The 20,545-nt window shown below is 41.7% G+C and overlaps 2 protein-coding genes across 3 annotated transcripts; both read left to right on the top strand.

Moving 5' to 3' along the window:
* The first annotated feature begins 8,378 nt into the window (after window positions 1-8,378).
* Window positions 8,379-12,482, top strand: LOC141596399 (uncharacterized). The gene is made up of 4 exons (XM_074416540.1): window positions 8,379-8,549; window positions 8,747-8,800; window positions 9,155-9,206; window positions 11,961-12,482. Exons 1-4 carry the CDS (start codon window positions 8,479-8,481, stop codon window positions 12,186-12,188), a joined length of 405 nt encoding a protein of 134 aa, XP_074272641.1. The 5' UTR covers window positions 8,379-8,478; the 3' UTR covers window positions 12,189-12,482.
* A 1,161-nt stretch (window positions 12,483-13,643) lies between these two features.
* LOC141596400 (uncharacterized) lies at window positions 13,644-20,132 on the top strand. Of its 2 annotated transcripts, XM_074416541.1 has the most exons (7): window positions 13,644-14,251; window positions 15,569-15,621; window positions 15,798-15,890; window positions 15,987-16,210; window positions 17,522-17,588; window positions 18,896-19,006; window positions 19,902-20,132. In XM_074416541.1, exons 1-7 carry the CDS (start codon window positions 13,831-13,833, stop codon window positions 19,923-19,925), a joined length of 993 nt encoding a protein of 330 aa, XP_074272642.1. In that variant the 5' UTR covers window positions 13,644-13,830; the 3' UTR covers window positions 19,926-20,132. The 2 variants fall into 2 exon arrangements, 1 of the variants encoding a protein (XP_074272642.1); XR_012522471.1 differs by lacking the exons at window positions 18,896-19,006; window positions 19,902-20,132 and adding an exon at window positions 18,110-18,785 and having other exon boundaries at window positions 13,646-14,251; window positions 17,522-18,060.
* The last annotated feature ends 413 nt before the right edge of the window (window positions 20,133-20,545 follow it).

Consider the following 20,545-nt stretch of genomic DNA (forward strand, 5'->3'; position numbering starts at 1 on the left):
CAGGCTCATCAAATGGGCGGTGGAACTCTCTGGTTTCGGCATTCAGTACAAACCAAGGCCTTCGATAAAGGGGCAAGCACTTGCATTTCTGGCCGAATGCACATATCAAGAAAAGCCAAACCCAGGCGTATGGGAGGTTTACACCGACGGCTCCTCCACGACGAACACTCGGAGCCGACATCCTTATCATCAGCCCAAACGGGGACGAATTTGAGTACGCCTTGAAATTCACCTTCTCGGCCTCGAACAACGAATCCGAATATGAGGCGGTGATAACCGAGTCGAGCTAGCTAGGGTCTGCGGAGCGAACACATTGTGTTGAAGACAGACTCACAGTTGGTTACTAACCAAATCAGAGGGGAGTTTGAGGCTCGGGACGACGGAATGGTAAGGTACCTAGAGAGGGTAAAGGCCGACATAGCAAAATTGAAATCTTTCCAAATCCAATGCGTTCCCGGATCCGAGAACAACCGGCCGACGCTCTCTCCAAACTTGCCACTCAACCATCAAGAACGTCCACCGAACCGTCTTTGGTAGATATCGAGAATGCGAAGAGCATCACTGAGACCGTCGGCATGGTGGGAAACATAGAGGCCGAGACAACGTGGATGACTCCGATAATGAGATACAAGCTTACGGGTGAATTGCCGGAGGGCCGCAATCCCTCGGCCAAAATAAAAAGGATCGCCGCCGGTACTTGGTGTTCGAAGGAGAGCCGTACGGAAGATCCGTAATAAGACCACTCTTGAAGTGTGTCGGCCCGGACGCAAAACCGATCGACGGAGATTCACGAAGGCATCTCGGACACCACATGGGGCAAGAACACTAGCCCACAAAGCTCTCCGCGCTGGCTACTTCGGCCCACCATGCTTCAAGATTCCGAACAAAGACCGAGAAGTGCACGAACCGTCGGATGCATGCCCCGGTGATACACGCACCCTCCCGAGACCTACAACCGGTGCTTAGTCCCCTTCCTTTCGCACGGTGGATGGACATGCTAGGGCCGTTCCCAACGGCCTCCGGAGGAAGGAAGTTCTTGATCGTCGCCGTTGACTACTTCACCAAATGGGTTGAAGTCGTAGCATGCCCGGCGAAAACCACAAATGCCGTCGAAAAAGGTAATCTGGGAAAATGTTATAACTCGCTTGGATTACCCCAAGTTATGGTATTTGACCACGGCGGGAGTTTTGGAGCGACCGATAATGAATCGGTTAGAAGAGCTTGGCATCAAGTTTGCGTACTCCTCCGTCTCCGCCACCCACGAGCAACGGGCGGGCGAGGCGGCCAACAAAACAATCCTAAACGGTTTGAAGAAGACAATCGAAGACCTCGAGGGAAGGTGGGCCGATGAACGCCGGTGTCTGTGGTCCCTTCGGACCACGGAGAAAGAAGCAACGGGGTACACCCCCTTCCACTTAGTCTACGGTTCCGAAGCAGTCCTACCGATTGAAGCGACGGTTCCAACATTCAGAACGGCTACCTTTAACCCAGTTGAAAACGAGGAAGGCCTGAGAGCTTCCTTAGACCTGGTCGAGGAAAGCCGAGATACAGCACGCCTCAACCTGGCAGTATATCAAAACCGGATGAAAAGAGCCTACAACCGAAGAGTCCACAAAAGGGACCTAAAAATAGGAGACCTAGTCCTAAGAAAGTCGGCTGCCACCAACAAAGGAAATATTCATGGTAAGTGACGACGGCCAACGGGAGGGTCCCTACAAAGTGGTGGAAGAGATGAGGCCGGGCACATACCGGCTGACAGACATGGAAGGTGTGCCTTTGATGAGCCATTGGAACACCGATAACTTAAGGAAATACTTTGTATAGCGGCGGAGGTGTCCAACCCCTTGTGGACACCCCAACGCACGATCATGACAAGCAAATGAATCACCCAAGTTTTCCATCGAAGTGTTTGTCCTCTCCATAATTGCCACCAGGCGGTCACTAGAAGAATTGCTATCGAGCCATAACCCCGATTACCTCGGCCTTAGCCGAGAGGGGACGGGATACAATGACCGATACGCTAGAAGAATTGCTATCGAGCCATAACCCCGATTACCTCGGCCTTAGCCGAGAGCGACGGGGATACAATGACCGATACGCTAGGAGAATTGCTATCGAGCCATAACCCCGATTACCTCGGCCTTAGCCGAGAGCGACGGGGATACAATGACCGATACGCTAGAAGAATTGCTATCGAGCCATAACCCCGATTCCCTCGGCCTTAGCCGAGAGCGACGGGGATACAATGACCGATACGCTAGAAGAATTGCTATCGAGCCATAACCCCGATTACCTCGGCCTTAGCCGAGAGCGACGGGGAAACAATGACCGATACGCTAGAAGAATTGCTATCGAGCCATAACCCCGATTACCTCGGTCTTAGCCGAGAGCGACGGGGACACAATGACCGATACGCTAGAAGAATTGCTATCGAGCCATAACCCCGATTACCTCGGCCTTAGCCGAGAGCGACGGGGATACAATGACCGGTACGCTAGAAGAAATGCTAAAGACGTTACAGTTGAGATATGCATTCTAACTGCCTCGGCCATGCCGACGGTAAAAACGAAGGCACTCAATTAATAACGCAAGAAGATAAGTAAAGGATCGTGATCAAAGTCCCGGCCAAGCCGAGGACCAAACAGATAAAACTTTACTGAAAATAATTGCAAGGAGAGTACAGACGACGGCCGTCCCCACAAGGATAGCCTAAACTCTACCTACCAAAGCTTTACAAAAAGCAAGGAAACAAAAAAACAAAAGGTTACAGACTTGGGATTTGAAGCGCCAAAAGATGGCAGGGAGAGAAGGCTCAATAATTGGCCCCCGAACAGCTAAAGCTATCCGAGACGCCAGGTGAGTCTGGTGACGACCGCCCGTCTCCCTATGCCTGTTCTTTGTCCTCCATCGCCAGCAGCAGCCTTCTCGGTGGGCGGCTCGGAAGAGGGCTCGACATTCTCAAGTGCCTTTAGCGCGTCACCCTCCTTCACCTTGGCATCATAGGCCTCCTTGGCCTCGGCTATCTGAGCCGCCTTCGCCGCCTCCGCCTTCTCCGCAGCTGCTGCCTCCGCAGCCTCAGCCATCTCGTCCAAAAGCTGCTCAAATTTATCCCACGGGAAAGAGCCCTCGGGGACGAGCTTTCTTATCGCCTCCCTGGTCGCCTCCTCGGCCTGGTCCCGGAATTGGGCGCACATTTTAGGGAGAAGATCATCTTGAAGCATTGAAATGTCCTTCTCCTTTTGAGCAAGGGCAGCCTGCGCGTCCCTGAGCCCCTCCGCCTGGTTGTGGAACAAATCCTTCCACTTTTCCCCCTTGGCAACCACGGCGTCGTAACCATCCTTGTACCTGTCCCGCTCCCCCATTATTTTGGCGGTGGCGGCGTCAGCTTCCTCAACCTTGGCCCTCTCGGCCGCTAGCAACCTCTCAAATTCCTCCACGCGCTTCTTGGCAGCGAAGAGATCCAGCTTAACCTTCGCGGCTTCCCCCCTTGCGGCAGAGAGGTCAAGTTTAAGCTTCGCGATCAGTGGCGCAGCTTGGGCCATGGTTTTCTCCTGCTCCGTGATATAGGAGCCGGCTTGTTGGGTCCACCTCGCCAGCCTCTTATACAATTTCACACCCTCCGCCACAAGCTCGGAGGCGAAATTTGTTTGGGCGAGGAGTCAACGATGACATTTCCGCCACCCGCCTTCTCAATAGCCTTCTCAGTCGCTTCCCTATTTGCCGTTCGGCGAGAGCTTGGCACCGCTTGAAGGAGGATCTACAAAAAATTTACACAGAGCATCCATGTCACCTTGCATTGACACATCAGAAAGCCGGTCATCTGGGATGTCCAGCGAACCAGCTAAATCCGAACCACAAGTTAGATCCGTACCAGTTTGAACCCTCTTCGTTCGAGGGCCGGTGAGTCGATCTTCTCCCGGAACGATGGAAGCGAGACGGTGGCTCTTTCCTCTTCTCCCCGGCAACGGTGGAAGCAAGCGGTGGCTCCTTAGCGACGGTCACCGACCCCCCAGTAATATCAATTACCTCCACAGGCTCCTGAACCACTGGGGTCGAAGAGGTAGCTGGCCCAGACGCCGCCGCCAACCTGGACGCTGCTTTCTTTGTTCTCTTCGGCACGCCACCGAGAACCCGCACTTGGGCCGCCGACAGATCCAGCGACTTCAGCTGCTTGTCCATAAGCTCGTTGGGAGCCGGTCTACGATCACTTTTTTCAGCCGTAGGATGCTGCTCAACGACCTTCCCGTCCTTATCAAGGCCCAACCTCTTCAAGGTACTCTCGGACAGACCCTGGCCAAACCGGTCTGCAAGAAACCAAACAAGAATTACATGAAAGAAATAAAACATAGCTCTAAAAACAGGAGCATAACAGGCAAAAATGGGCCTCACACCGACCCCACTCACCCTGGCTGAGGGCCGGTATGAGGCCGACGTGGCAGAGCGGCTCATCCTGAAGAATGATCCGAGTCGGGGCGCCATCCCTTCTCGGATCAAACAACATCGCCCGCTTCTCGTCCTCAGTAAGGGGGACCATTGAAGCGTCCATTTTAACTTTACCACGGGAGGTACACTCCTTATACTCTTCCCGGTTCTCACACCGCAAGTAAACAGGGCTCTGGAAAGACCGAGGCAACGGGTAGTCCTCCGGCACTTGGACGTACACCCACCGCCGTTGCCAGTCTTTGCAAGAAGTAAGCTTGTTCACGGAGACATAGCCTGGCTCCGTCTGTACGCTGTACCAACCCACTTTACCGGAGATCGACGGCCGAAGACTATGAAGTCGGCGGAATAAATTGACTGTCGGGATCTCCCCCCTAAAGAGACAGAGCCACACAAAGCCAACTATCGTCCTCATGGCCAGCGGATGCAGCTGGGCCACAGCGACGTTCATAGCTTTGATGATGGCCATGACGTATTTATTCAGAGGAAACCGCAGCCCATACTCCAGATGCCTGAGGTACACGCCGGTGTGACCCGGTGGAGGGCAACAGACCGCCTGACCCTTCTTAGGGATAACGATCTTGTACCCCTCACCGAAGAAGAAATGGCCTCCGAAAAGTGTCTCGCCGGAACAACTGGCAAACTTCTGGGACCAAGCACAGTCAAGACCAGTCGTGCAGGGCTCGCCATGATCCGGGATGGATAGCCTCCCACCATCAGAAGGAGTCCCCTCATCCTCATCGGCATCGTCACCCTCATCCTCCCGTCCCTCCAAAGTTGGTGGATCGGCTACGAGAGAAGGAGACCTAGGGCCACCAAACCTTATCGGGATGGCGTCTAGTATCCCCTCCCCATCAAGACGCGACGGGGAACCATCCGGCACAGAAGTGCTAGTCCCGGCGTCAGCAGAAGACATAATAGCAATAATTATTTAACAAAATAAAAAGTGAAGAAATTTGTTTGTTTACCTCGAAGAAAAACACTCGCCGGAGTAACAACTGAAAATTAGAAGACGAAGAAGCCTTTGAAAGTTTAGAGAGGAAAAGTTTTGGAGAATGAAATTGGTGGCCAATTTCACGGGATAACTGCCCTATTTATAGGGAAAAGCCCATAAAGAAGGACCAATCAGCGAACAGCCCATGAGACGTCAACCAATCAGCATACAGACACGTGTCGGGCATGCAATTACGGAATGTCAATCGTTGCAACAGTTAGACGTCAATCAATGCAACAGTGACCAAGCGTCTTCAACACGACTATTCATATCTCCTTGCCTATTCACCTTCCTCAACAAATTCCCAAGCATCTGTTCTCCGCCGGCCACATGGTCAACCAAGCTAAGTAGCGCCGGCCGGGGGCAATCAAAAACAACCGGCACACTCAATCCTGGTCTCGGCCAGCGTCACTTTCTTTTCCACATCGGATGCCCTTTACACATCCATGTGGAGGGGGGATATGGTACGGCCTAAGAAAGACCAGGCCGAGGTAAAAGAAGCCGCCGCAGAAGAAGTCGATGCAGGAAATTTTCCGCAAATTACTTACGCAGAATATACGCTCAAACGTACATCGGAGCCCATACCACGGCATAGACTACGCTGGGGGCAAATTGATGGGGCATATTCTGCACCGCTGACCAAGTCAACATATTGAGCAAGGTCAAAGATATCCACAAAGAAGTCAACGACTTAGACGACTTAGCCGATACAACCCATCGGCTGTCACATGGGTCTCGGCATGGCAACCCGGCCAAATGGGACACATACCCGCGTACTCATATCCAAGACCCCTCGGCGGTGAGTCAACAGGGCCCGCCGGCCTGCCATAGGTCCCTCGGCCGAGGGGTAGATCAGTCTTTCCACCTGCTAGCCACTTGGCCACTTGGCCACTACGTGACAAAAGGTGAAAGCCTATAAATACTCCTCAACCTTCATTGAGGAAAGGATCCAGAAAATACACAACTAAACCTAAATACACTATTCATCTGGTAATATCTTCCTTATCTCTCTACAATATACATTCAGCCAAGTAACGACTTATCCCTTAAGTTTACTGACTTGAGCGTCGGAGTGAGTACGCTTGGCACAAAGCCAAGCCCTCAGTTGGTTCATTGTTGCAGGAGAGGCCGAGAGGAACGATTAAGACCAAAGGAGAATCCAACTCAAGACATCATTCAACAAGCCACGGGTGGTAACTATACCTGCTCTGGAATTACACCCGGAACAATAAGAAATATCAAATTTTTATAATTTTTAATAATGAGTAACTAAAGATATTTACGTTGCAAAACGTGTCTCGACAAGTGTGAAAAAGTCAATGTTACCTTTGGTCTGAATCGGAGGGAGTAATTGTTTAAGTTAGATAATTTAAACACAAATTATCATTTGTGACGGAATAACTTTTGACCTCTCATAAAAAGCAGGTGGGAGAGCAAATGAAAGAAGGATTATGAGACGTCACAAGCATGTGATAGTCACATGCAAAACAATTTGAATATAGTGTAGTTTAGAATAACCAAATGATTATATTGGTGGCACAAGCCAAATTTTTTGATCAATTTAGCTATTGTTCCGAATTTCGTCTATATAATTTAAAATTAGAATGTACGTGATATACAAAGCTTCATACTGGAGTCTAATTTTAGAATTCATAATAATTAGAAAGAAATTTTATAAAAATATTTGTCATCGAAGAATTATGATTTTAAGGTTCATACAAGATGAGATTTGTAGAAGACTGGAAAGCTAAACGTCGTTATATTGCAGGGCGACTATTGTATAAAGTTGTTATTGGGACCGACGACTATTGTCATGAACCCCAATGGCGACTCTTGCCCGTGCTATTTTTCAATTTGCTCCTCACAAAAAAAGGGCAAACAAATGATTATCAAATCACAGTTAGCATAATTACAATTTTACATCAAAATAAAGGACTCACGACCAAACACTCTCTCTTAAACAATAACTAGTGTAGTTCCCGTGCTATAGCACGGTATTTATAAGATGAAATTTATAAAGAGGAACTTTTAATAAAATTATTTGCATAAATTAAAGCTACTTTTAATTTAATGTTATAATATACTAAATATAATAATAGTAAGTAGATAGAAAAGAAAGTTTACTATTAATAATAACACTATAATGTTAAATCGATAAGGGGAACTAATTTATGAAATTAAGTTAGATGTAAAATCTAGTTAAAAAACCTATTAGCCTTATTAAGAAAACTGGTAAAAATAATATACTACGCGTCTAAAAAGACAATTTACAATTTATTAAAACTAACATTTTCACTTTCTATTTCCTATAAGAAAATACATAAAAATTGTTATACATTATTTAAAAAATACTCTATACTCCATATACTCCATATTACTAAAATAAAGATTTCATAATTCGAGAGTGCAATTGATATGTTGTAAAATTGCATAATATATTAGGGGGTAATTGATTGTGATTGCATATTTTCGGGATAATATTGTAAAGATTGCATAATTTGAGAGGTTGTTTCCATGTATAGGATTGCATTTATTCGAAAAGTCAAAGCATACATTTGTTTACATGTATAGGTTTTCAATTGATTCAAATCATACTTAGACTTGACGCAAAAGCAAATTTGATTTATTAAAAGTCGACGGCCCAACTTAGATTGGCCCATCAAAGAGTAGTGTAAGTTAAGCGGGAAAACTACTTGAAAATTTTATTCTCTTAGTAGTAGGGGAGATTATGCAAATTACTCCTTTTTTAGGCAAATTTACAGTTTTTATTTATCCCTCGTAAATCAGTAATCACCTACTTTTAAATAAGTCAACCGCTAATGAGGTGAAGTTATCTATACTCGAAATAACCGAACTCAAAATATCTTAAACCGAATTACCAACTATACTACAATAAGCCCGATAACAACGCCCTGAACCTGAAGGACGACCTGATCCAAACCAAACCCGAACCGACTCGTTACTAGGCGGCATAGTAGTAGATAGGACTATAGGAGAGGTCATAGGAGTACCGAGCATGTGATTTATCTTCAGAAGAAGCGACGATGGAAGTGAAAGGGGCTCCTCAAACTACGCCAACTAAACGCCTCTTATTCGACCGTCGCTACGGCTGGGTGTATGTTTCTCCTTTTCATCTCACTTTTAATTACCATCAATTTAATTTACTACTCCTTCCGATTCAACTAAGTTGTTTACATTTTTATTCCTCCGTGTTCGACGTATTTTAATCAAACGTAAACAACCAATTGAGTGGGCGGGACTGCTGGAGTACTAAGTATTTACATTATTGTTGTGATTATTATGTTTTTGCAGAATTGATGAATGGAAACCCCCAGCTGATGAAGCTCTTGCTGGCGGCCGCGGAATGTAATAATTCCTTTCTTTTTTTTGGCTCCTCAATTCTACTCCCTCCGTTCCGATCATTTGGTTACTTTGATTGTAATGCTCCTTACAAAGAATATAAAAGGTAAACAAATGATTGGGATGAAGGGAGTATTTTTAGTTGTCACTTTGTTTGCAATCGTGTTATGAGGAATAAAGCGAAATGACTCTTTTTATGGTTAAGTAGCAGTTACTCAATGCAATTCTCAACGCAGTTTTTGTCTTTGGTTGTCGGAAATTGTAAGACTGTGTACATCGGACCGATCCCCTTATCCTGCAGTTTTTAGTTGGATTTTTCTGAGATCTTATTGTGTTCTTATGTTTGTTTGTTTGGGTTAGGTTTTGCATTTTGCCTCTTGCCAAAGGATTGATACAGACGGCCACCTATTCGGTGAGATTTTGCTCGTCGGTTCTTATACTTGATGTTTTTGTGAAAGTGTTTCCTTTTGCATTTCTGCATTTGTTTTATGTTGAACTTGCGATTGTGATAATTAAGCTAGTTTATAAGCTTATATGTGATTTTGAGGAAGAATTTTGATGTGAACCAGGTTAATGAATTAATCTAGTTACCCCCGCCTCAAGATCATCTCATCGCCTTATACAACCCAAAAGTTACGTAGACTAAGTCTATAGAGTGGATTTGACAGAACTGAACAAGAGTACTATTACCCGTTTGATTAGATGAAGTGATTTGGAGGTGAAGGGAGTGAACTATCCGTTATTTCGATAACAAGTTGGTTGGAGGGAATTGGAGGGTTTTCCATTGTTCAAGCCAAATTAAAAGCCCTGAATTGGCAGGAAAACATAAGGGCTTCAGTTCGCCTTCACACCCTCCCTCCCCTTTAAGCCCCTCCTACTTTTGTACTCAAACAATGCATAAAAGTAATTATGGTTATTTGGCAGTAGAGATGTAACGTTTGCATACAGAGTTAATAATAGTTGTTTTTGGAATAGGTACATTTGAATTAGGTTTAGTATACCTGTACCATTTGTTAGCAAATCATAAACTGCCGTCTTATGACTGAGAACTCCGAAGTCATGAACTTCGGATATTCCCAGAGAATTGAGTCTGAAAAGAGTCTATTGCAGTGTATATGTTTATTGCCTTCCACTCCTATATATACAGTTTTAACATAGGATTAGAAAAGCACACAGCTCTCCCATTTCCTGCATACCTGGGTGTGGTTTTATGAGGTATGCAAATCATCACAGTACTGCTCTTGTAGCTAGTTAGTGTCCATGTAAACTGTATGTTGCTCTATATCCTGCTTTAGGCGTTGCTTGGAATATAGGTAATTATTACTACGGTAACAGAGCTTATATGAACTAGAAAACGGAGGAAAGTGATAGTGGTGGATGTAGTGTAATAGTTGCTCCATTAAGGACGGAATAGATACCCACCTCCCCCTAAGTAATGTGATATCCCTATATAGGGGCAATGATTCCTCCCCTGCCACCTCTTTCCACCGTCCCTAACCACCAATCTCTTATTTCCTTTTGTTTTAAGGTCTATTACTCCGTTAATAATTATTTCTATTCCAAGCAAGCCCTAAACTTTCCGATATCAGTTGCTATGATCAATCTTTTCGATATCAGCGCTTAAACTTTCCTTAGCTGCATTGCATATTTGCATGTATTTCTTGTTGGAACTTTACCAAAAAAAAAAAATGGTACTAATATTGATTTTGCAAGCGGTAAGTGGAATATTCACTCCACCTCATTTAAAAGATAACAAGCTTTGCTAGCCAGGCAACGAGATTGTGCATTCTTTGTTTGGCTATGTGCTTTATAAAGCTGCTGGTTAATTGCCATTCCCACCAGTAGTAAGTCTTTGGTGATAGTTTGGACAGGGCCTAAGGGCAGGGAACCATTTTCTAGACGTCCTGCACTCTATTTTGTTATCCAAGACTATGAGCGGGAGTTACTTATCAATCTCCATAGATACCAATATATAATAACCAAATTTTGGGTGGGAGAGAGGCTGCCGATCACAAAAGAAATCAGCCTCTGATTGCCGCTAACCTACCATCCTAGGTAGTGTGTTAGTCAAAGACTCAAAGGTGGAGGACTATTATAAGATTGAGCTAGTAATTTACGCGTATACGGTCTCAGGCCAGCTTTTATGTGGTCGAGTACCAGCTGCCTAGTGCCAACCATGGCAAAGTTGGCAACTTCAACTAGCTCAATTTGGGGGAGATCATTGTTTGATAAGAGGGGCTGTGTGCTGTTAGACTAACAAGATCTGTACCTCTGAGACTTGGAGGCTTGCTTATGTGGTCCTGGATTTGCAGGATCACTTTGAGGACTATTTTTTTTTTTTTTTTTTTTTGATTAGGTAAGAAAACTAGGTTGATCATCTAAGGTACGACCAACCTATCTCATCCTTTCGAATGAGGGAGGTAAGTTGAAGCCACCGGCTATCAAACCACCTCGAAAGAGTTGGACATGAATGTCCAACTGAAGCCATGAAGTCAGCAACCTTATTGGCTTCACGAAAGCAATGTTTAATTATCACTTCATCGAAAAAAAGAAGGTTTAATTTCACATCCTTGATAATACTAGAAATTTCCCACGGAATTTGCCAAGTACCTCGAATCGAGTTAATAACACATAAGTTATCACCTTCCACAATTAAATTTGAGATTCCTAAATATTTAGCTGCTAAAATACCTTCTTTTAAAGCAAGTGCTTCCGCAACAAGGATACTATTGGATCCGCACTTTTTTGCTCCTAACAAAACGACTTTACCATTGTGATATCTTATAGAATATCCTAAAGCAGCTTTATTACCTTCTATTCTCGATCCGTCAAAATTTAGCTTTAGGAAACCGTTTGTAGGTTTTTCCCACCAAATCTCTTCCTTACTAGAATTGTTTCTACCTGACTCTTTTACCTCGGGATTGTTAAGATCCTTAAATCAGTAATTAGTCATTGTTTTACTTGGTTTCTTACTCCGCCTGTCATGACCAAGGCACTTACAAAAGATTTCTTACACTTTTCTGTAATCAACTTGTCATTAACAATGGCAAGAACATCTTAGGGTTCAGATTTGTGAAGGCTTTTATCTGAATTAATGTAATTGTTGGTGCCTCAAGATAGAGAACAGAGCATGATAATCAGGAATGACTTGTGTTTGTCTTCTCAGTTAAACATGGTGACGAACTCTGCTGTCCAAATTCTGGAAAAACGTGACGGGCTGTCCCTGCAGCATTTCCAGGCAAATGTTGGAAATCAGCTTCAGCAGCTGGGAGCTTCTGTTTCGAAACCAGTAGGAAGCTTGCTGACATTCAAAGACAAACTGTTTCTACCAGCAAATAGCTCTTCACCTCAACATATGGAAAGCAACAACATGCAAGAACCACAAACTGCGTAAATATGGTTTAGAGATTCTATAGCAAAAACTCTTGCTGCCGCCTGTGGGTATCTAGTTAGATGCTGATTCTATTCTGACTTCAATTGCAAGGACTTGCAATTCCTTATGGCTCACTTTGTCTTGTAAATTGGCAGATTACAGGCTAGATGTCATTTTTATTGAAGGCTTTCTCTTGGGTGCACTGCTGTTATAAGATTGTATCTCCTGTCCTGGTCAGAAAAATGTTAGTTGCATTAAATATAGGTTGCCACACTGCACATTCACAATTGAGTTATCGAGGTTTGGTCGCAGGCATGGGAGTTATGTTAGGGTGGTTGTCTATTTTACTTGGACCGCTGCCCGCAAGAAATGTAGCAGTGTAGCATGAACTGAGGTTATTCACCACTTAAATCTATTTGGGTTTGAGAAATCAACACCAAGGGGCCATCTAGTTTGTTGGATAAACCCTGACCATGAAATGATTTGTGATTTTATAATGGAAGGCAAAACCTAATCAATGACCATTAGGTTAACTGTTTCCAACTTTTAAAATTAGGGAAATGATAAATATAACAAGTAGGACTGTATATCTCTATATTTAAAAGAGGAAATAAATTCTTAATATATGCATTATTTATAGGGTTATTTTATAACAATAATTAATCCTATTGGTAGTCTGTAATAATCACTTCATTCTATTAATAATCTCAATTAAATCCAACCTAAGCAACATACCTTTTAATAACGAACCAGGTGATATTTTTGTGAAGTTTATGTTGGAGTATTTGATAGTTTTTGGACAATCTAACTGGTACATGTGAAGTTTATGTATAATATTTTCAAGTGATAATCAAGAACTTGGTTTATTTGATAACCATAAACATCACAAAATATGAAAGGGTTCGTTATTAGAGAAGGTATGGTGTTTAGGTTGGATTTAATTTAATTAGGATTATTGATAGGATGGAGTAATTATTGCAGACCGCCAATAGAATAGATTATTGTTATGAAATAACCCTTAATTGTATTGGGTTAATGTGTAATTTAGTTCTTAATCCCTAAATTAATGCCAATTATGGAAAGTATATAATGCTTAAATACAACCCTAAGGGCTCTTAGTCAGTGTCGTGTCTAACACGTGTCAGAGTGTCGGACATGACTTTTAGTGCGAAATTTCCTATTTTGTAGTCTAAAGTGAAGTGTCGGACACGTGTGCCACAGGCACAACTGCTTAGTGAAGTGTCAAGTATAGTATGCCCGTAACTTGACTCGAAAATATCCTAAACCTAACCTGACCCAATCTGTCACTTGACGATTACCACCACAAACCCGACTCAAACCATTAAACTTCGAACCTAATATATTTTGATCCTACTTATACCGGACCAGCTATAACCCAACCCGCGTAAGTCGTAACCGACCCAATAACCCATACAAACATCATCCCCTCAAATCTCAATCCTAACATTTGGGATTGTGGATGATACAATAAGGGATATTCCTTTCACGTAGCACCCTCCAGAAGTACATTTGCATCACAAAAGATAACACCAAAACAAACACACGATGAACTTCAGTTGTAACAACAACAGCACTAAGTTTTGTTGTTGAATGTTAACAACATTGAACAACAAATTCTGGTGATAATCCAAGCAAAAATAAAATGAAAAGTGTCATAATTTTCCAGCATCTTTCATGTCCATGTTCTTATCCTCCGCTACCCAGAAACATCAGAAATCATAATCATATTGGTAATAGTAAAGTAATCAAGAAGTTTCATTTCTTAAACCCATCTTGTTCTTCTTCTAAGAAACAACAACATCAAACTCAAACTGTTCAAAAATCACCTCAAAGTTTAAAAAGACTCTTGAATTTTAACCCAAAACCAGATGATGATGACAAAAAAGTTGAGGTAAAAGAAGAAAATGAAGAAAGTTCGGATTTTGAAGGTGAAAATGCAATTAAAGGAACAATTTTGGCTGGTTTAGTATTGGTTGCTGTTGTTGGTGGGTTTGGCTCTCTTGGGTATTTTTATAGGGATCAGATTAATTCTTTCTTGACCCAATTTTCAACTATCATTGAAGGTAATTTCCTGTTAATTTTGGTTTAATTATTGAAATTTTACTTTGTTGGTTTTAGTTTGGAGTTGTATTCATTTTGGGTAATCCAGAAATAGTATCTCTGTATTGCTAACAGAAGGGTTAGGCTGCGTACATACGAGTTGTGGGAGTGTTTAAGGCACTGGGGTAATGGTGTTGTTGAGCTTGATTCATTTGGGATGGAATTTTAGATGAGTATGTGTCAATATTTGAACCACTCAGTGACGGTTCTAAAGGATGATTCATGTTAGCTGACCTCAAATCATTTTGGGATTAAGGCTTTGATGTTGTTTTTGATGTGTCAATATTTGATTCTTAAATTTGTCTCAAGCTGCAATGTCTTATCTCTTGGTTGTGCATGTATTTTTCTCTTTTTGTTGAGGTATCCCCTTGTCTAGTAGATGATGCTATTTTTAGTTACTAAATGCTGAATGAGGATAAGTATTGTGATGTTGTTGTTGTTGGGATTTGCACATCTGTTTTGGTTCGAATTTGAGTCGAGTAGGAGCACAGTGGCGACAAAGCTCTCCAGTCTTTTAGCACTGTTGAACCTCGTGAGAAATTGAACTTGAGACCTTTGGTTAAGCTAGGTCAACCTCTTATTAGTTGATCTAAGTGCTTAGAGTAAGAGTTGTGTTATTGTTAATGAGTTAACATCCTGGTTTTAGATGAGGTATCTCCAGTTAATGCTTATTGAGAAATGCCATTCGTTACCAGATTGTAGACTATATTTGAGTACTAACTACTTGACTAGTGAGAGGTGAATGGTGCATCACAAGAGAAGTTTGCATTTTTTGGGCTAAGAGCATTCCCAGCTGATGTGATTCTGTGAACTTCAGTCATCTCCTATTATTCGGTTGGTAGTATGACGCCTGTTCTGAAGACGGTTCTGTAGTCAGTCAGTATTTTTACTTGTATATTTAGCTTGGTCATTACCCTTTATACCCTTGAATCCTTGATGATAGATCAAAATAGCTCGATATTTAGTGCGCGACTTAGCTCATACATCACTGTCAACCGAAAGAAGAATAATATGATCAATCCAAAATCATATCAAACACTCCTATATGACGGAATAGAGTAATATAACTCACTAAAATGGTAGGCGGTAGCACGTCTTTTTAATATAAAGGTAAGGCTGCGTAACATCTAGCTTTCCTTCCCTGCCATTTGCGAGACCCTTTGAGGCAGATGGGTAATTTTGTTGTTGTGTAAGGTTTCTATTATATTTTGGTTCCATGTTAAATGTTAATTAAATTTGTGTTCCGTATGCATTCTTATGGAGTTTGTTACAATGATCAGGTTATGGACCAGCTGGATATGCTTTGTTCGTGCTGGTTTATGCAGGACTAGAGGCATGTTTTCTACACTGTTGACACATTTTGTTACTGCTAATGTCAAATTCGCATAGGAAGAAGTGCTGCATCAAGTAGAACTAGCGCTTTCCTCTTGGAAGCTTATTCCTTGATTAGCTATAAGATACTAAGCTTGTTTTCTGCTTGCTTGAACTTATTCGTGTCAGTTCTTACAGGTACTTGCCATACCAGCTCTTCCCTTGACAATGTCAGCTGGTCTTTTATTTGGTTCTGTCACAGGAACCATCATCGTCTCTATTAGTGGAACAGTAAGCTTTCATATCTCTTTTTGTTTTATTACTTATGTATGTAGGATAATGCCAAGTGGTCTATAAGGGGGTAATCTGTTTTTTCTTTCCTTTCAGTTAGCAGCAAGCATTGCTTTCTTAATTGCGAGATACTTTGCTCGTGAGCGGATCTTGAAAATGGTTGAAGGAAACAAGAAGTTCCTTGCTATCGATAAAGCAATTGGAGAAAATGGTTTCAGAGTTGTGACCCTCCTTCGGTTGAGTCCACTACTTCCGTTTTCCCTTGGGAATTACTTGTATGGATTGACGTCTGTGAAGTTTGTTCCTTACGTCTTAGGAAGGTCTGGTTCTTCACCTCCTTCAGACACGTTTCTTATTTGGTTCTGATTGCAAAAGCTAAATTGATTATGTTTTTCTCTGCCAAGTGTCAACAATATGTGGTATAACCTTGATTGCTTTTATTGATTGTTAAGATGGTTCCCATAATAAAATTGTGCCATTTGCACAAATGAGCTGCATTTGGATCTACAATATCACAGAAAAAATATTGGTGGCTTTAATCAACGGTAGTTTTGTGAATTTGAGAGTTTCTGTATCCATAAGTCTCACTCAAGGAACAGATGGTTTTTCTGTTTAATTTTCATGGGTTTGCTTCACCTGCATTAGGGACTATGGAGAAAACTTTAAGCCCTGCATCAGTCCAGTGAAAGAGTTCAGCCATTAAAACGACGTTCTGAGTCAGAACTTGCATCTTCAAATATAAGCGCATATTGTATATGGGTGGAGTCTGGACTGTATGGTTTCCATGTCAGCTTTGCCTCAGTATCTCTGATTATATTCATTATGTAGTGTTCTTAATCATGTTGTATCACAACAAGGTAGTTCCTTACAGACAACCTAACTCTGTCACTTTACCGTCTTCATTTAATATTAGCCTCACTGGACCTGTCGAAGCATGACTCGACCATATTCCTATACTCAATTTTCTGGATTTTGAAGTTCTTGTACCAAAGCTCAAATGACCTACAAACTTTAAGGTTTCGGTCAAGCCTGAACACGATCCTGCCCAAAATACAGATATACGCAACTTCTAGAATACGGTCGATCTTACTGAATGAACCTTACATGCCCGACCTGTTTGACAGGTCTCATTGTGCTTGAGCAAAGAAGACACCTTTTCCAATCAAATAGTCTGTTTCTTTCATTTATGTGGATGTTAGTTGCATATGCAGTTTGTCTTGGACTGTCCACCATTTTTGTTTGATTGTGGTCTTTATTACTACCTCAATCCCATTAACATTGCTGTGTTCTATAGGTCAAATAATTTCAACTTCGACTATTATTTTCTTCACTTGTTTGTAGAGGTACAATGTAAACTTGGTCACTTTTAAGTTTTTAAAATTAATTATTTTCGCAAGCATCATGTAAAAAGGTTGTTATTCGACCTAAATAAGTCGAAGTTTAAATGGGATAGACGGATTAATATGTAGTATTGTAGTCTGCAGTTCTGCACAATGGGAAGATCTCTTCTAGCTTTATGAGCCGTGACAATGTTGTGACATGCTCAACATTGATGTTTTCTTCAAGTTTATGTCTATAAATAAGTCTTTTAGACTTTTAGCTCACTGATTGAATGATGAAATATTATGCAGTTGGTTGGGTATGCTCCCAGGATCATGGGCGTATGTCAGTGCTGGAGCATTCGGGCGAGCTATCCTTGTGAGTTACCTGTTCTTTTAATTTCATTTGTTATGTATTAACCCTTAATTTTTTCTTCCGTCAGTAGTGACTTGAACTGTGAGGCCTATATGGCCACACGTCTATTGTTCTACAGTCTATTACATCTTTCAAATACCTGTTTCGAGGTATCCAGTATAAATGGTAATGAATGCATTGTATCAGACCTCAGTTTCAATTTTTAATCTTGATCTTGGAAAACATTGCTGCGGCTTAATCTCAGTCATTGCACCATAAGTGCGTCTGATTCCGCCTCCATAACTATTGTTGACTTGGCTATATTCTGTGTCTGTTGTTGTTCGACAATAAAAGCTAGGTTGAATCTCCGCTCATTCTCTGAATATCTTAGTACATGATGATAGAACATCGACTTTTCGTCTCAAGCAAATGAAAAAAGATGGAAGGAGAGGGAAAATCTTTCAATATATAGAAACACCTGTTATAGCCAGCAGGTGTGGCTTCTGTTGCAAGCCGCTGAATTAAGAGGGACTGAGGGAGGAAAGTTTTTGGGTCCTAAGATCTTAAATAATACAGAGCAGAGAGTTACATTAAGAATAGAAAAGGGTTGATGCTTTTCTCCTCTTTGTAAAATTTGGAGATGACCATCTCCCTCAAAATCCATTGTATGATGCTGTGTCATGCTTCTAATGCTGATTACTAAATTAATTAGATATCTTTCCTCTCGATACTTTTCCCTGTCAACATATCGATTGTATCTTCAAGCCTGATCATACCGTTTACTCTGCAGCAGTTTATACTACAAGATTAGGCTTGACTTTTGAGGGAGACATCTGAGTTTGTGAAGCTGGCTAGTTTATCTTCTGCTTTTATTTCTCTTATATACCCAGTTTTAGAAACATTGTTTTTATTTAGTATCTTGCTACAGTCTTCTTATGCCAGTGACGATGGGTTTAATTTTTTCAAGAAATATAAACGTTATTTACTTGAAGGAAATTTAAAATCGTGGTAGGGTATCGATGTATCGTACTGAAGCTTATTTAGAGAGTTTTGTTGCATATCCTTGCGCACTTATAACCTATAAGGGGTTGATCTAGCTTTAATTAGAGGCGTTCAGTTCGATTCCTTAGGAATGCAGAAATGTTAAAACTCAAAAGGGAGAACTTTATTGCCCTAAGTCGAATAGTTCTACCTGGCTCAAAAACCCCATGTTACAAACAAACAAAAAAAGAGAGAAAAAGAGCAAGTCTTGTCTTGTAGACGTATTATTACTGCTATGATTTAATTTACAATCGAGGCAAGTTGTAACAGCAAGTACTCTTAATTTGCAGCAAGAAGAATCTGATGTTGGTTTACCCGGGGGAAATGGTCAACTGCTTACGCTTGGGCTGGGATTGTTAGTCACAGCTTTGGCAGCTGGTTACGTTACAAAACTAGCGAAGGTATTGCATCACGCCTTTATTAATGTTACTCACTCTGATGCAAGTTAGCTCTAGAGATTGTCAAACTTTAATTCATTGGCATGATCATCTTGTTGAAGTCAATACCCCACTGTTGTTTACTGTGCTGCTTTTGAACTCAAATCATCGAGGGTATTGACTACTTGTCTGCCGAGTAAATTTTTGCTACATTTGGTTACTTTGATTGTCCGTTTTTGCTTGATTGCCCCTAAGGTCTTACTGAATATTGAATCAATCCTCGCTGATTGATCCTTTTCACCTTCCAAGTAGTTCCTGATCTAGGGTTTGATTGCTTGTATATCGTCTTGTTACTAACTCTGGCAATTTGGTGATTTTTGTTAATAGTTGGTAGTCTAGTCCCCTTTTTCTCGAATTTAAATGGAGCCAAAGAGTCATCATTCTTTGACTTTGACTTTGACTATGATGGGATAAAGTATATTAGTCATTAAGCCGTCTGCGCCTCTTATGTCACAAAGTAGCTGTCAGTTACTCAGCTCGACCCAATTTCCACTATGGGTCATTGACAGACAAGAGTGTATATTCAACCCCCTTACTGTTCCAGGGGTGTGTGCCTTTGCTGCACTATGGTAGTGTTGTTATAGCGTTGGCAGCGATGCCTCCTCCCAGCCCAAGTCAAAGAGTTAAAAATTTCGTTCTTGAATTCCCTTCTGCGCGCGCGTTCACCAGTTAAGCTTGTTAGTTGTTACCCCTAAACACTAGTCCTCCGGTTTTGTTTTCCCCTTATGTTACTCAGACTAGGCTGCAAATGTTGGACATGAACTATTGGAATTTGGACATGATTTCGATATTTTGATCGTAAAATAAAGTGTCATAAATTCTCACATTTTAATTGTTTATGTACTTTATTTATATGCAGGATGCAGTGAAGGACATGGAGTGAAATAACACAAAGGGGAAGAATTGTACATCTGTATTGTGTAAATAAAAGATAGATTATTTTGCCAAATTAAATACACTCAATGAGTTTTTATTTCGTTTTGTAGCACTCGAAATCCAGCCATATAGTTGATAAATGTGTTAATGTCTTGTAATTTTCAGTTGAAATTCATTTTTACAACTATATACAAGTGAAGAGAATTGAGCAAAAGATGCATTTGAGCTTCCTTGTCAGATTTGTGAATTTAGTTTCTTCTCTCTTACAATTTTGATGCATTTCATATTTATGTATGTGAAAAAAACAATTCTACCGAGAATCACCTGCTTTGCGAATTCTTGAGTTATTTTATAATTTATATAGCGGTTGAAAGAGAGAAAAAATGAATCATTTTATTATTTCAATCAGACAAGAAGACTATGTAAGTGGAGCTAGGTTGTGTTGATTATCGTCAATTTAATTACTCAATTGTCACTAGGACGGCATTGCGTATGGGAAATGGGGAAGCAGCATATACGACTCGGATAGCATTGCGTAATTGCGTACGCGAAATGGAGATACATCATACAGCATGCATGAATAACATGATGCATTTACGTTGCTTGTCATGTCTTGGGATTGAAGAG

This window comes from Silene latifolia, chromosome 8 (genome assembly GCF_048544455.1).
Source record: "Silene latifolia isolate original U9 population chromosome 8, ASM4854445v1, whole genome shotgun sequence".
NCBI classification, from domain to species: Eukaryota; Viridiplantae; Streptophyta; class Magnoliopsida; order Caryophyllales; family Caryophyllaceae; genus Silene; species Silene latifolia.

What these genes read in the sequence shown, in the direction of transcription:
- LOC141596399 (XM_074416540.1), top strand. Translation starts at nt 8,479, where the DNA reads ATGGAAGTGAAAGGGGCTCCTCAAACTACGCCAACTAAACGCCTCTTA. An exon ending in GACCGTCGCTACGGCTGGGT is followed by an intron (nt 8,550 to 8,746) that starts GTATGTTTCTCC and finishes ATGTTTTTGCAG; the next exon opens with AATTGATGAATGGAAACCCC. An exon ending in CTTGCTGGCGGCCGCGGAAT is followed by an intron (nt 8,801 to 9,154) that starts GTAATAATTCCT and finishes TGTTTGGGTTAG; the next exon opens with GTTTTGCATTTTGCCTCTTG.
- LOC141596400 (XM_074416541.1), top strand. Translation starts at nt 13,831, where the DNA reads ATGAAAAGTGTCATAATTTTCCAGCATCTTTCATGTCCATGTTCTTAT. An exon ending in TGGTTTATGCAGGACTAGAG is followed by an intron (nt 15,622 to 15,797) that starts GCATGTTTTCTA and finishes CAGTTCTTACAG; the next exon opens with GTACTTGCCATACCAGCTCT. An exon ending in CATTCGGGCGAGCTATCCTT is followed by an intron (nt 17,589 to 18,895) that starts GTGAGTTACCTG and finishes CTTAATTTGCAG; the next exon opens with CAAGAAGAATCTGATGTTGG.